The 17,097-nt window shown below is 37.4% G+C and overlaps 1 protein-coding gene across 5 annotated transcripts in view; it reads left to right on the forward strand.

The window, feature by feature from the left end:
* Positions 1–17,097, forward strand: part of TCF12 (transcription factor 12) — a gene marked incomplete at its 5' end in the record, with an annotated part of 164,186 nt that overhangs the window by 39,151 nt on the left and 107,938 nt on the right. For 4 of the 5 annotated variants that reach the window (XM_082005129.1, XM_082005131.1, XM_082005130.1 and 1 more), the window contains one exon: positions 4,837–4,910. In XM_082005129.1, coding sequence (XP_081861255.1) covers positions 4,837–4,910 — 74 coding nt within the window. Of the gene's footprint in view, positions 1–4,836; positions 4,911–8,562; positions 8,632–17,097 lie in introns of all 5 variants that reach the window. The other variant, XM_082005128.1, reaches the window with a different exon arrangement.

The raw sequence follows: 17,097 nt of genomic DNA on the forward strand, positions 1-17,097 counted from the left end.
AGCGAGCATGGATGGAGATTTAAAGTTTCTCTTCTTCCCCCATCTCCCCACCCCCCCATGCTGAAGTACTTGCCCTTGCTTTTCCTTTGGAGGCAGGGGTGGGTGGAAAGCCCGCTACTTACACAGTTTGAAATGGAAGTGGATTGTCGTTTACCTGATTATAATGTTGCATTTGTATTTATACCAATGGCATTTACGTGGTTATAGGTTGCCTGGGTTTCATTTCTCTTCTCAATTTCCTAAATGCCCTTAGCTTTGTATATTTTAGGTCCACTACATGACATCTATTGTGAAAGCTGCTTTTGGTTTTGAGTGTTTCTGCCACCTGCCTGGTAACACATGTGTGGAACTATTTCTTGTCTTTACTTGTTTATCTGACTTGCAAATTTCAGGTACTTTGTTAGAAAATAAATTATTTTATTATGTTATTAAAAATATTAAGTCTACTATAAAATGAGAGATATTTTCTATCTGGAATCAACAAAAAGAGGCTGACAATGCATCTTAACCTATTGAAATTTAAAACTTAATTGAGACAGTATGTCTCCATCAAATAATATTTCTCTTTGCATCCCCTTACTAGAAAGTCTAGACCTAAAATATGATTTCAGGTAATAATTTGTATCATACTTCACAACAGAACTTTGCAATATAGCATCTAATGGTAGATTGATCTGTTTGGTGTCTAAGATGCAAAATACAATCAATGCTGTTATGGTTTGTGCTCTAGCTTTTTTTGCAATTGATTTCAGTTGTTGAGTCTTATCTGAAGGAATATCATTGCTCTGAAACAATTGGATAAAGAAGCTATAAAAGATAGAAACTCATACCTTGAGTATCTAGTATAACAATGTATAATGTGATTTTTTTTTTTTATCAAATCATTTATTTGATCAACATCATAGCAGATGGTAACCCTATAAAGTATATGATCTTGTTTACACAAACATTAGAGCCTGTGTCTCTTGAAGTAAGTTTTAAATATGGTCGTCTTTGTCTTACACCAGCAAGAACAACAACTTTCATTTCAGTTTGACTGTAAGATCCAATTTTTTTATTAAATGAATGTTTGGACCTGTTTATTCAGAACGAATATATATGTTGAAGTAATGAGGCAACAGGTTTCTTCAGCTTTTCTTCTAGAAGAGCTTGAAAAGCTCACAGAGCCATCTTAAAAGTGACACTAAGCAAAGCATTTTTAGAATTCAGTGCATAAAGCCAGAAAGTGTCCTCGTGACTGCTTGGTCCAATCTTCCTGAGGCGAGTGAGGAACACTCAGCCTTTCCTGCAGCCTGGCTGGGGTCCCGGATCTGGGCTGTGTCTGTCTGCGCGGCTGGCCGAGGGCAGGGGCGATGTCCTGCCCGTCATCCCTGGGACAGCAGTAGCGAGTGCAATGGAGGTGCCATGTGAGCCAGAACCAGCCGCAGACTGCCAGCTGAATCCGCTTGAACAAAGATCAAACTTACTGAATTACTCCCTAATTAAACTACAGTGTATCTTCTATGGAAGTAGCCGATTTTGATTGAGAACTACAAAATCAACTCATGAGTCATTTCAATTACTTTCCATCCTCAATGCCTACTAAAAAAAGGAAGCGAGGGTAGAACCTCTTTATACTTCTGTCTGCCTGACTGCATGTATCTGTGTTTAGACCTTTATTAACATGCAGTTGTTGAATTTCCTCCTTTTTTGTATTGCTAAACATTGAGACACTGCAGCTTTTCCCTGTGCAGCATGTTTTTCAGTGCTCTGTTAACCGTCGCAGCTTTCCTGTACCCATCCATGATGAATTAGTGGATACTGGAATTGGACACTGCATTTCCTTGTGGAAGGGGTTATATGGTTCCTCCTCCATGTTTTGCGTTTTCCAGGAAAACGCTTGAACCCTTTTGATGACACTTTTGCTTTGAAACTTCATTTAAGTTATTAACATAGGTGACTCCTCTGTTCTTTCTTACTGTGCGTTCCCCACTTCAAGATCTCCTTCCACCTGGAAGGTGTATTTTATGCTCCTGGCTCATTCACATAGAACTACCTTTGGCTGTATTAAAGTGTGCGCTGTTTGTTTGTGCCCAGCCTGCTAGAGTTTGTCTGGGTCTTTGTCTTTTGTGGCGTTTGGTTGTTTTTCATGTCATCAGTGGGAAAAAAAAAGCATACAAACAAGAACAGATTCCTTGTAGACACATATCTGATTTCGTGGTTGAGCGTTGCTGGCTAGCCCATTCTCTGCTCGTTTGGCATGTGCTGTGTAGATGGGGGCTGAGGGCAGCAGGGGTGTCGTTCCAAGACAAATCCAGATGTCAAGTGGATTTTTCATCCACTTTTTCACCCGCAAATGAATGGCCAATCTCTACAAAATCTCTTGAGTCCAAATCCAACTTGTTTTTCTCCAAATTCTACAGTCGCAGCATCTTTTACCCTGTGTAGTATCACTGCAGAAGACTTTACCCAGGAGAAAGCAAGGACACCTCTCCAACGTGTGGGATTTTTATCATAGGCATCCACTCACTGACTCCACGTTCTCATTCTTTAGGCACAGAGTGCCAGTGCGCTGTGTATGAAATTCTTCCTCGTAGCCTTCAAGGACCTTCTAAAGTGTGAATGCATGTGCCTCATGCAAATTCTGATTAAAGGGTAGGTCTAGAATCAAGCCTGCTTGGGGCTTGTAAGAAAAGAAAAAAATGCTGCATGAGAAGGAGGAAGACACCTGGCAGAAAAAAGGAAGCATGTCAATACTTCTGACTACTCTAGCTAACCGTAGTGGGCTTTTTTAGAAGAAAGAATTCTGGGAGCTATTTAGAAGTTAGTTTTCCTCCCCATCTTAAACTGTTACATTTTCTTTTAGGGTGGCTTCTTTAAACAGTTTATTTGCATAATTCAAATGGTACAATTAAAATATGAGAGTTTTTAACTATGGATGTGCTGATTTAGCAGAACCTTAACGTAAGTCCTTATGTCCCACTGACTCAAATTTTTACATGTTTTACTGATCAGGGGTCATGTATCTAAACACTCTATGCATTGTCTACTGACATATTTCCTAAGTGAGTTGGTATGATATACTGTGTCTTAGACTGTCCCACAGATTTTGTCTTGCAGTAAGATATTTTTCTTTTCTTCCCCCCCCCCTTACTAATGTCTCTCTTGAAACTAAAGCAGTGGAAGACTTGTTATGATAATCACTGGATTACTAGCGCTGTTGTTTCTGGCAGAAAAGAGTCAGTTGTGCCAAAAGATTACTTTTGCCATTGTCAGTGCCAGCCACGACTTTTTACTCAGCTCCTGGATCAGTTACAATGAACAGCAACAATGCTGTCAGCTGCAAAATGCAGCAAACTTCCACAAACTGCTGCCTCAGTATAGTGGTGGTTTTGCGTTTTCAAAGAGCATTCTCCAGCCTTGAGGATCTTTCCTGCCGTACACAAAAAGTGTCTATAGTTTTAATCTGGGTGGTGGTACTATGCCTTCAGTTTAACAAGCCTTCTGCATGCTGTTTTGACAAAGACAGTATTTTATTTCTTGGGGAAATAATTATTAGAGTACTATTGCTGCATAGTTGAATATTTAAAATACTTCCCTGCATTTTATTTTGTAGCATGTCCAGTCTGATTTTATGGAGTAACTTGCACTCAGCTCTTATTTATAAATTGTGACACTTAGTTCTTATTTGTAAATTATTACATTATAAAACTTCATAAATAAATGTACATCACACAGAGAATTTATACTCTGTATCAAAACTCTTCATGAGAGAAGTTTGGGTGACAGAACTATTGAGTTGTATTTTGTAGGCCAGAGTGTGTGGAAATAGGCAATTTGGGATGCAAGTGTTCCACCTGTTTTAAAAAAAAACAAACAAACAAGCTTGTGATACAGATAATCAGGAACCTAACTACTAGAATAGTAACCTTATCCTATATGAATGAATTGGCCATAGGAGTTTGGGTACTTATTTTGCAATTAGTTGTTTTGGAATGTGGTTTAAAGATGGTTTGACCAATTAACTTTGAATGGAAAGTAATTGGAGAAAGTGTTGGCAACGGTATTTCTAATTGTTGGCTAGATAATGCACAGGATATATACTCTGAGACTGAGTTTAAAGATTTTCCTATTTTTTCCTTCCCCTTTTGAGCTGTAACCTGGATTTGCATAAAGGGAACTGATTCTAAAAGAACCGTTACAGAATTAAAAAAGATTCCTGTTTTAGTAGGGCAGACACCATGAGTCTCTGTGTGGGTTTTTTTGTGGTTGCTTGCTTTTTTTTTTTTTTTTGTTAAGCCATTGAAATATAACCAGTCTGTCTTACCCCGACCCCCCCTTATGCTAAAATACCATGCATGTCATGTAAAGACCAAGGAGGGGAAATTTCACACATTTTTACAATACTTAAGCAAGACATGAGAGTGAAGAGTAGATAGCAAGTATACGTTTCACAGTATGTGCTGCAATATTCAGTGCTTAAGATGCAGGATAAATCGGGCTGTGCAAAAAGCCGGGCTAACATTGTTGTGCTTGTTTTTTTTTTCCTTATGCAAATTTCCTATGGATTGGGTAGGGCAGACACTACAGATTGGCAAATCTTCTTGGCTTTTTATGCTCCTGTTTTCAACAGCTGCAGGTGTCCAAATGAGTAGGTTGCTTTGTAGCCAGCTTCTTTAATAAGGAAACTATTAATCTTTAAGTTTTGTTTTTATAAATACTGCTTTAAGTATACAGAAGCAGGCGAACTTGCTTTAAGTATATGGAAGCGGATGAATTTGCTTTCAGGTTGCATCAGAGAACATTATGCTTTTGTTATCTTTTCTGATAGGTCTGTATTTTTCTTTTTATTGCTAGGTATGGATGAGCGAACAGGTGCCACCTCTTGGGGAACAAGCGGTCAGCCAAGTCCTTCATATGAACCTTCAAGGGTAAGGTTCCCACATAATAATTCATAATGAAAGTTTAAGCAAATGTGCAATGAAAATTGACAGGTGATTTGGCAATGTTTTTGAAGGATAAGCTCCTTTAAATACACAATTAGCATCTTTTAGAGACTTTAATGACTTTGATATGCTGCAATAGTGATTCAGATTTCTAAGGCTAAAAAATATATGTAGGTTGAGAATTTATGAAAATAAACCGTACATAACTGTATACTTGAATGATGAGCATGTGTTTTATTTACCTTATGGTCAGAAAATGAAAGTAGAAGTCATGTTACTTATTCAGGAGCAGATTTATTGGCAAAGCATAGGGAATGCTTGCCTCTCCATTAACATTAGCCAGCTATGTTATGTGCTGTGTCATGATGTCGGAGAGAGGCTTCTCTTTTTAAATACCTTCCTCCTGTTCCTGTTGCAGCTTCATCCATCTGCTTATTGAGCTAAAGGTTTTTCATATTATCTAGTATCTTAAAATAACATTGCCTTTTAAAAACACAACATGGTGGTCAAAAGAAAGCTTTCCCCTTAGTAAATCCTATTCCCTTTCATCTACTCACTTTTCTTCTATGAAAATCTACTCCCTGAAACGCCAGTGAGCTAAGTATCTAATGAATTACTAGAAGTACATAGCATAACTGATGGACGTAGTCTAAATAATCTGTTCTGATTTCAGTAACCTTTTGAGCCAGAGCGCTGTGTTAGCTCTTGCACCTTTGCAGCTTTCTCTTGCTGTGGAATGAAGTGGGTAGGCTGCAAGGTCTTGTTCTGCTCACTGGGTATTGTTAAAGCCTCTGTCTGACTTTGGAAAAGAGCATTAGAACAATTTTATCATGAAGTCCTAATTTTTCCATTGATCTCTTGGTAAATAAATTATAATAAAAAGAATAACTTTACGGGTTGCAGAAGTATTTCTGTGCAACAGAGAAATTAAGCATTCTTTTAAAACATCCTGCATAATTTGAGGCAGGAAGCCCAGCCTTTAGATGCCTTTTCTACATTTGAAATGGAATCTTATTACGCAGCTTTAAGTAACTCATATTCTTATTGTAAGTATTTGGTGTTTTGACACTCATTTATGATGTTGCTGATGAATTTTAATCAATCATGAGTTAAGCTGACCTTTTTGGAATTTGAGTTCATGATTCATTGGCTGTACTAATCAGGGTTTTGGGTTTTTTTTTTTTTAATGTTAGAGGATCAGCCAGCTAACATTCCAATAATGTAAAGTCAGGGTGCCTGGTGTGTTGGTCTTTTTTTCTTTTTGGTTTGTTGTTTGGGTTTTTTGTTTGTGTTTGGTTTTTGTTTGTTTGTTTACCATAACTGAAGATTATGACTAGGAAATGTAAACACAGGTCAAGAATCAAACCCTCCACAAATTATACCCTAAAGTTGGTAATAAAGGCAGATGTTAGTGTTGTAACAGAGGTATACCGGAAGTTAGAATCATAGGAAGGGGTTGGTGCTTTCTGGGTGTATCATTAAGAAAAACAAATGTAAGTGCAGGTTTGTCTTGAGCCCTACGGAAGGCTTCAGGAACAGGAGAGAAGTTAAACGCTTGTACATGTATAGGTGTCCCTCACCCCTAGTAATTGTAACTTGGACTTAAAATAATTTATAAATTCTTATAAAGAGAAAGCAAGATAGCAAAAACAAGGTTACCCCCCCAGCAAACAATTCTCGCTGAATCATAATTTATGTTAGGATAGTTGCAGCTAAAGCCAGTTGGACTCTAGCCAAACTGAATATATTGTTAAGAGTTGATGGAATCTATCTCCAGAATGTTATTGCAGTATTTCTTCCTCTGCTGGCTAAGTACAGATTTTTTTCTCTTGCATGCTAGTAATTTGAGATAATACTGTGAGTTCATTCTGAAGCACCAATTTACAGCTTGTGATGGTTTGGTTTTTTTTTTTTAAGGATAATATGTTCATTTGTGTTTAACCTGGAGCATACTGTTTTAATAGGTCTTTCCTAACTCAAGCTAAATATGTTATAAAGTATGTTTAATTTTAGATAATTGGCAGTTAATGCTGTCTGATTTTTTTTTTTTGAGAGTTAGAGACTTTGAAAATAGTGACATGTAGATTTATTTCCCTACTTGTATTTGTGGTTGAATGTGATGATTTTATAGTGTGTGCATCAGTGTAAAATTTAGAACAGGGGAAGACCGAATACTTGCATACAAACCTTCTTGATATATAAACTAAAAATGAAATAATCAGGGTCACCTCTTCCTTCTGTCTCCCAAAACAATGTTTTGTATGTTTTGCCTTCTCTTTTTTAAAAAAAATTAATTTGTTTCTGTAGTGTTAAAGTGGTAAGGTTTTCTTCACTTTGACAGGGGGTGAGTTTTTTTGTCTAAAGGCAGCAGAAATCATGTGGGGGAGGAAAAAACCGTAATAGTCCTAAATTCTAGTGAAAGATTATCATAATTACGAATATTTTTACAAATGTCTTCCAACACTAACTTTCTTTTTTGAAAAACTGCTAAGTGATCTAAATTTAAGAGCAAGTCTCATGTTAGCATAGAACAGGATGTTAGACTGTATGTAAAATTTCTCCATGGGGTCAGCTTAGCTGTGAGCTGTTAGTTCCACAGTCCTGAAGCACTGGTATGGCAGCAGTTCCTGACGGCATCACTGACAAGGTAGTGGATGCTGGTGGGTTTAGATTTTCCTGAGAGCCTGGTGTGGTTGGGTTGTCTGGGGAGGCATCAGCTAGGTGCTTGGCTTTGAAAGTCTACCAAACGTGCATCTCCTTGGTTTTATGTAGTGTGTCACCTTCATGCACTGAGGAATAAGGAAGGCCTGTCTCATCACATCGGGATAGGTAGCATGCAGAGTCCATGTGAAGTGGCTGTCCAAAGGAATTCAGTGGGTTTGGCCTAGACCTTCAATACAAGTAAAAATTTGATAGTGGGAGGGGAAGAAAAAAATAACTTTCTGTAGCGGCCCTGCATGAAGCAATAAAGAATGGCTGTCTGGGATGTCATTTAAATGACAACAGTTTTCTCTTAAAGAAAACTGTATTCCTTTTACAGGAAAACTCCATTCCTGTGTTTTCCCCAAAAAAGTGGTGAACACTAGAACTATATACTGTTTGTATGTAGAATTGGTAATGGTTAAGAGGCACAAATGAATCCATCCCGTGGCCATCTTCTGCAAAACAGTAGAACAAAGGAAGTTGTCTTCTGCACTGAAATCACTAAAAAAGCACTAAACTTCATTTACCAGTCCAAGTGAAGCTTGCATGCATAAATTTTGGGTAAGATATATGGTCTTTAGTTTTTTGTTTTCTTTCAATTAACGAGACACATTATTGGTTCAGAATTATGAATCAAGATAAGTTCTGACTACTACTTCGTATGCTGCCGGATCAGATGACTCTGAGGAAGAGCTAAAATGAGTGTGTGGGTCTGTATTGTAAGAATATAGCTCAGATTTTCTCAGGAGGCAGGGCAAATGATACACTTAGCCTTTTACGTTCCTAGGTTATTCCTTGTGGTCATTAACATACAGAGTTTAAATAACTGTCTTCCATGTTCAGCTTTAGCTTCAAAATCCAGTGCTCTTCCCCATAATTTCAATATAGAATGCTATTTTTGTCCTAATTGTTCTTACTACTTGGCTGTTCACAGGAAAATGGCAGTCTTCATGGAAAAAGCTCGGACCTCTCCACGGACATAGAAAAGTTGAAACCTCAAGAGGTACCACTTATTCTTTTTATTTTGTGTGTGGTTTTTAAATCTGCATGCAGCCTACAACTGGAGTTTTCCTTTAAAGGTCACAATACAGTGACCAAATTATTTAAGAATTTAAATTGTTAGCCCAATATTGGCTGGAATTTCCAAAGGCACATAAAGATAAGCAATTTTCAATTAAATAGTGATAGTTATTAATTCAGTTAAATGGTGATCGTTTAGTATGTATCTGTTAAAGGCTAATTAAATAAGGTGGTGGAAGACTGGCTAAAGGAGATCTTCCTCTCCCAAGTGCTGCCAAAGGTCTGTTCAGGTCAGTATAGATGGTCTGATTGTGTCCAGCAATGATGCTTAAGGAAGGAGTGTTAAATATAGGGCAAATATTTTCCCACCTTTACTGTTGCACTTAGGGTGTTAGGAGAATTCCTGGACAGAGCCGACCTTTTGGACATTGTTCTTACAGCTATTGGTGGACTCGTTCTCTGCAAGTTGTGAATTTTTCTGACTTTCTTACGGTTTTGGCAACAGTTACAAGTATTTTGTGGCAAAAATATTCATGTTGTTGTCTGAAGTGTGCTGACCGGTGATTTAACTGATTTCCTCCATGTTCATGTGTTCTGAATAGTAATAATTGGTTGTTACTGATGTACTTCATAATTCTTTTTTTTTTTTCCTTCCCACAAACTTCTTTATTTTACATGCCACTTAACGTGTGTCTCCTTCTCAGGCAAATGGAAGAATTATAATCTATTGGTCTCTGCTTGTATAGTAACAACTTCTAACTTGTGGTTAGTTCTTGGTGCCGTTCTCTGAATCTTTCTGCCTCTTCTGTATAACTTAAGAGTTAGGGTGATTATGGCTGCATGCACTCATCAAGATGAGGGTATAACATCAATTTCTGCATGGCATAATGATACTTTCATTCTCTGTTCCTTTCTTATTTGTTACTAACTCTTGCATTTGTTGACTGTCACTGAGCTCTGAGGTGATTTAAAAAACTGTGTAGAAAAATAAAAATATATTTTATATTGTACAGTAGTTACCACATTTATTTCTTTAACATGTTTCTATTATATTTATTTACACCATATTTTATCTGCTGTTTTATTGCCAGTTCCATGGAGAACTTGCTTTGCAACTCTGTGCTTACATTTACCTAGGATTATTTTAGAATATTTTTTGTTATTGGCAAACTTGATGATTTCTTTGTTCACCCACCCTTTTTGATTTATTCATGGAGTTGTTGAAGAGCGTTTGTCTGAATACAGTTTTTTTGGGGAAGTGGGGAAAACACATAGCTAACTTCTTTTCAGTGTGAAAACTGGACGTATATTCCTGTACTTGGGGTGGGGTGTTTGGTTATGTATTTTAATCTTTTCATCAATAATTAATTCACAAAAGAGGCTTCTCTCATATCCCATAGTAGTTTAGTTTATTTTAAGAGTCTCTGGTAATACCTTATTAAAAGCTAAAATGTTCTTATTTCAATAGTGTTTTGAACTAGCATTGAAGGCTGAGAGTCACTGTAGGCTTGAGAAAACCTTATGTAAGAGCCTTGCTTTTTAATTACCTAATATTAGGTAGTGTTCTAACACTGAAAGAGCAGTGGGTATTTGTATTAGAATTGGCTGTGATGATCTTAAATTTTTGAAAAGGTACAAGCTAAGGCATTGGTGACTTCTGGGTGCAAAATCTCTTTTGTGTAGGCTGAACGTTCTGTTAGAAAAATGAATAATTTGAAAATATATTGGGAGGGAAAGTAGGAAAGCTTTATTTTTTAGAGGAATAATTCAGGAATGGCAGTTAGCAAGTCAGTGGAATTCTCTGCAGTGCTGATGGTCTCCTGTATTCTTGAATGACTATACTGAAGTCCATACACAATACTGTTTCAGAATTTTCTGTCTCTTGATGCTTGTTTTTCTTCCAACTCTCCAATCTTGCTTTTACTTTTATACGTGCAACAGTGGTGGTTTTTCAGTGAATATCTTCTGGTTAATGTATGCAAGTCCCTCCCTTACCTGAGTGATATAGAGCTAGAGATATTTTTGCATGTGTTCATAATCCCTTGCATTAGGAGGGTAGCTGGCTTCTAGTGTATGTTGCAGAGTACTGTAAAGCTGCTTTTTGAAAGCCTTGCTCTACTGAGCTCTTTGAATGGTATTCTGAGGTACTTGAACCAAGTAGCATGTTTGCTGCACAATAGTGTATTGCCCTATAGCACTTGAAAGTTTTGTCTTCCTGTTGTGAGATGCTTCCGAACTTTTTAGCTTTCCTGCTTTACTTAGGAGTTGTAATTTATACTCATAAGCTAGCAACAAATTGGTATAATCACTTTTTAAAGAATAAACGTCTTTTAATTAAACATTTTTCTACCATAGTCTTTATTGCAAAGTGGCTAATGATTGCTTTTATTCCATGAACAATAATGCTCTCTGAGGTTTTCTTTCATTGTTGTGATTCTGTTGTAACATGTCTTTGCAATAAAAGGAACAAGTTAGTTTTTCATCTGTTTAGATTGCCAAACGAAGCAAATCTAAAAATATTTTTCATAAGACATTTCCTTGCTGGGTAGCTTTTTAATATATATACACGTAATAATTTTAACTGTTAAAGACTTACCATAAATTAGCTAGGCATTTTTCTTCCATGATCTGAACTGTGGGTGTGTTAAGTATCTTCCAGCATGTATATTGCACTAAATCTGCGAGTATATATTTTGACCTGGTTTAACATAGAATCTAGCTTCAGTACCGAGTACACAGTTTATCCTCCTTTTCATTTACGTAACTGCTATATATCTACTTGAAGCCAGTTGAACTGATCAAGATTCCACTGCTAGATTTAGATGGTTTTGTAGCATCAGTCAACAGGTTATGCCCTCTATTGTGTGTAAAATACTCAGACATGAATTGGAACTGGAAATACTACATGCCTAAACTATTCTTTCCCCCTCTCACCACCAGTAGTACTTTTAATTTGCAAAGAAGTCAAAAAATAGTAATGAGATAGCAGGTTTTGAAATAGTATTTTATACCTCTTAATCTCAGGTACATAACAAGAAAGGAAGCTGTTAAATAGCAAAACAAGACAAGAGGGACACAGAAATACAGTAAGTGTTATCGAGTCTGTTGTATTTGTGTCCTTTTTGTCCTCTTTTTTTTTTTTTTTTTGCGGGGGAGGGAGGTTGTTTGGTGGTTCTTCTGCTGGCTATTTGCTTTTCCTTATGTATGCTATAAGTAAGCAGATGATTCAGTGTGAAATCAAAGCCAAAATTAAATATTCCATACTCAGTGCACAGAACACTTCTGCAAATGCAGCTTACTTTGTAATTTGATTTATGGGCAACACTCTTCAAAGCAAGTTCTGATATTTAAGTTCTGAATGCTTTTAGTTAAACTTGTAAGTTTTGTCTTTAAGCATTTGTTGTTAGTATGCTGGCTGTACTTCTATTATTTTATTTCCTGGTTTGTAGCTTAGATGAGAGCTAGAAAAATCTGGTTTCAGTCATATGAGCTATATTGGAGAAAGGTTCTTCTGTTTGTTTTTATTGCAACTGCCTATCATATTGAAAGCATTGGAATCTGTTCACAAATTAGCTTCCCATGTAGCCAGGGAATCGTCCCATTGTGTATCATGCTGATATTTTAGAGAGGTGTAATTGGCCATTGGGTTTAGTTGTTTAAAGTCAGATTCATCATTCACTAAGTTAACTTCCTGGGAATGGATTTAGAACTGGAGAAAATTATGATTGTTTCAAAATAGATCCCTTGTTTAATGTGTTATGTCCCCCTTCCCCTTCCAAAGCTCCACCAAGTTAAAAATAAACAAACCAACCATGTTTTCAGTTGCTCTCATATTCTATTCCTGCACACATAGTTTTTATCTATTTCAAGTTGATAATGTGGAAATAAGCTAATGAATATTTGTAGAGTGCTAGAGTACTGTTATAAAGCATATAACTTACGGTGACACTTGGAGGTTACTTGTGAAAGCTCTCTTGCCTTTTCCCAGTAATACCTGAAATCTGGGGTAGGGATACCTACTTGCCCCCACTCCCCTCCGCCCCCATGTAGCAGGTGACCAAGTAATGTATAAAGCTACATTTCTGTCTTTTAGGATATTACAGTGGAAGGTTAAAACTTGCTGATAGTGAAAGGAAGTCAGAATTGAAACTAGAAAGTGTACAGCAACTTGTTTCTGGTGCAGTCAGTTGATCTCCATCGACTAACTGCATTCATTCCTCTGCTTAGTAAGTATTATACAAGTTTTTTGCACAACAAAGTGAGATGGGGTTGAAGTACTGCCTGTTCTCTCCGGGCTGGGAGATGGCACGCATGGAGCTTGCGGGGAGGGGAGGTGTTTGTTTCCTGATGCGTCACATGGGTCTTCAGCTTGCTCTGCTAGCTTTTGGATTGTAGCAGGCAGCTGAGAGTAATATGGATGAAATGGTCTAAGGAGTGTGGGGAGTCTCCCATCACCGTCTGCTCCGGTCCCCCTTGGCATTTTAACTCGTTGAGAAAGTTAAGGTAATCTTCTGTTTGACCTGTGACAGGCCTGCGTGTTGTCCTTACGGAGGATGTTGGTACTGTTAACCAGAGAAAAGCAGGTTGCTGGATGCATTTGTTATTGGCTGTGTTAGAAAAGATTTGGTTGTTGAAAAAGATGCTTTTCGTTTTAGTTTTTGATCATAATGCCAGTTGGTTGGATTTTTTTTTTGGTTGCACAGGAGGTTGGTTAATTATGTTCAGCCACAAACTGACTTATCCTGTAATTCCCCATTCCCTCACAGAATAGTCTCTGTGCACATCTCTCTGGTCCATAGGATTACAAAATATGGTCAAGTATAGTTGCAATCACAACATCTGAGCTAATAGTCTATGTATAAGTAACTTGAAAGTAAGTTTTCAAGCTTAAGTTGTTTTGTTGTTGTAGAGTTGATTGGAAGTTCTGAATTTCCAGACTTAAAATTATTCAAATTGTATGAAGTCCTTCCATTGAAAAATGGTAGACTAAATTCTTAAAAATACAGCTGTGTGGATCTCTGCTTCATTTAGTACTTTTTTGTCGCAAGTGTAGTGCAGAACATAGGTATTTTGTGGTCTTGCTATGTCTTTCCTTGTTCTTCTCAGGTGAATACTTTGTAAAATAATTTTGGTCTGTTTGGAAACAACATTGTTGCCAACTAATAGTTTGCTGCAAGACTGTTAGTGACTTAAATGGAGTTGTACCATGACCTGTGACAATGTGGTGTTTCTTGGTGTTTGGCTGAGACAAATTAGTATAGTGCAGGTGATCCTCAAGGCAAAAAGGAATATTACTCTTCTCTGGATTTATTTTTAGCTTTCCCTCCTTTTGCAAGGTTCTCCCTGATCTTGAGTTCAATGGACCCGGCCAGGTTTTGGCTCTGTAGCCTTTCCCCTGGACACCATTGAGAAATAAGTAGATTCAATGACTGAAAATACTCTTTCCAAAACAAAATAGTTGTTTATTTCTGGAAACATACATGATCACATAATCCATAATCTTTTAAATTAGCTAGGACACCTTGGTATGGCTGTTGCATCTTGTCTAATCTTCAGTCAGTGGCTCACCACGATGTTCTTGGGTGTAGTCAGTCACTCTGGGTCTGTCCCTCTGTGTCTTGCTGTCTCTTTGTTTCTCTCTTCCCACTTCCCCCCTCCTCCTTGTTTTTTTTCCTCTCTTGTTTGTCTTTAGAACTCTCAGATTAGTTTGGAGAGGCAGATAATCCAAAATAAAGTGGATTTCAGCAGGAGATTCACTATCGTTCATTTACACATTGGTCACTTAGATGACTGTTGCCTGGTTCATAGGATCATAGCCAAATTTAGCTTGGAAGGGATCTCAGTATTCCTGAGCTTTAAACAATTAATACCTCTTAGCTAAGGTCAACCAAACTATAAAATTCAAGGAATTGGAAGCAGTATTCATTAATTTAATCTTTTGGTCTGTAGCCATGTCAAACTGAAGTCAACCATTCGTTTTAGTGGAATTTTAATATCTTAAGCGTAAAGGAGATAATTGAGCTATTTTGTAAGTTGCTAAAATGCAAATACACATGTATTGATCTGGCAGCTTGGTTATGAGCCACAACTGGGTCTGATTTTGATCTATTCCCAGGGACTTGTGTAGGAGAGGGCTTGGGCATAAGGGAGGAGAAACAAAGAAAAAAAGGCTGTTCTCTCTAGTTTAGTGGACTTGGGCAAATAAAATGGTGTGGAGTAGTTAACTGTACAGGAAGAAGTTATTCCATGAAGTCAGTAAATATATGGAAAAATTGTGTGCCAGGTATTTACAGTGTCTCCTTAATTTTTCAAATTTTACCCTGAAGTAGAAGTAAGATGTTGCACTTTTTTAAGAGCAAAACCCAAAAACCCAGAACTTGAGCTAGGGTCAGGAGTACAGTTTTGCTTATGCATGGATAAATCCTGTTGTGACTTAAGAAAATAATTACGAAAGGACAATAGTTTTATGTTTTTGAAGTGGAAGCAAAAAGGGAGAGGATGAATCCTACAGAAGCCCTGAAACCAGTGCAATGAAAAGGGGTAGGAACAGTGAGATGCGGAGGCTCTTTTTGGTTTGTTCTTAGGTGAGTTTTGTGATTGACTTAACTATTACAGTTCTGACATTTTGGTTTATTGAAAGAAAATGAGCTTTAGGAGGTTAATTACCATTTTATTTTGTAAAACGGTGCATAGACTCGTCGTGTCAGGCTTTCCCCTTATGGTTTGGTAGGACAAACATGCCTAGTGTGTTTTCTGATTTTTTTTTTTTTTTTTTTTCCTTTTCCTCTTCTGGGGGTTGTTGAAGAATACATTCTGTAAGATAATTTTCACGTGTCCTGTGTACTACTATTTGTGATTTTGTAAATACTCTCAGATTTTTAATTGGTTTGGCTGTGTTAGCATACCTGTGCATGGAAAATCCTTCAGATACCGAGAAAGCCTAAATCACTTAAGACACTTGGGGCATCTTACCCAGAAGAGGTGGGTATGAAAACTAGTGATTGTTTTAATTGATGGACGTAACTTATTGGAATGATTAGAGAACATCACTTTAATCCAATGAAACACCTGAAAAATTAATAAAATGTCAGAACATTCAATATTGAGAGTGCCTTTGCTACTCAGTTAAATTGCAGCACTAATTAGTAGTAGTCTTTCAGCTGCATTTCATGACCGGTATTATTAGTAGACAATACTTGTTGCTTTTATTTGTAGATGTGTCTGACTTTGTCTTTCTGATCATAAGCATGCAGTGAGACTGAAATCCAGGGAGAGGCCTGTTGCAAAATGAATGGTGACAACATTGCAAAATGCTGTAAGGGAACAGTTAGGCCCTGTTAGAATTTATTGGGGCTATAACAATACAGAAAGAAAAGTTTTGTCTTCCTCTGGGAAGGTTAAAAGCTTACTTTTATAGTAGCTGTGTAAGAGGTTGGAACAAACAAGACGGTTGTGACTTTAGAGCTATGGCATCCAGTCATATCCAAAAGCAGTTTTCTTTCTGTAAACAAGAAGAATGCTCTGAGCTATCTGCAGTCCATTCAGAATAGGGTGCTCAGAACAGAAACTAAATCTGTCCAGTAACTCCTGTTTTGTAGCCTTTTTGCCAGTTACTTGCTAAATACTCAAACTGTGCACTCTGATGCATGCTAATCCATTGGTTCGTTTGCTGGGCAGCAAAAGTGCCAGAAATGGGGGTGTCTACTTAGCATGGAGTGTCTCCTTCCAGCCTTTCTATGTCAAACTTGCCTCACAGGTGACAGTAAGTAGGCTTTGGAAGGCCACCTGTGGTCCAAAGAATGATATCCCCAGCCTCCTCCAGTAGAGTCAAGTCAGAGTACATATAGTATGAATAGCTCTTTGCAAGAGGGAGAATAGCTTTTGGCATAACTGATTATCTCCTCTTTCTGCTTGGGCCCTGTGTCACTCTAACTAGGACCGAGTCCCCCTTCAGAGAGTAGTCCTCAAAATTGCTGTGACCTGAAATTTCTTTCCTTTCTCAGAAAGAAAGAATGAAATTTGGCAGTATATATAATTGACTCTTCTTTAAAGCATGGATTTGAAAAGAGTGTTCTGATAAATTTGTATGTATTCCCCCCCACCCTTCTGTTGCTTTTGCCATGAGGAATGACTTCAGATGCCAGCTGATGGTGTTTTCTCACTGTTACTCAGTCATACAGGTGGGATGGTACCTTTCAATAAACCACTATCCTTTGTTGGTGTTGCAGACACTTTTTAAGGCTCTCAACTGTGTTCTTCTTTAAGCAGTAAATATATGTTGTCAATTTGCACTCTGATATTTGTTAAATATGTTTTTTAAGCCTTCATTGTACAATTAGGAGCTTCTAGTAGCTTTTCAGAAGCTATTGGAAGCTTCTAAAATTTTCATCTGTGATTGATTACAGCTCTTCGCCCTAGAACTTTATGCTGTTTATTATGTAAGTGAACA

This window comes from Phaethon aethereus, assembly GCF_964289735.1.
Source record: "Phaethon aethereus genome assembly, chromosome: 12".
Taxonomy (NCBI): Eukaryota; Metazoa; Chordata; class Aves; order Phaethontiformes; family Phaethontidae; genus Phaethon; species Phaethon aethereus.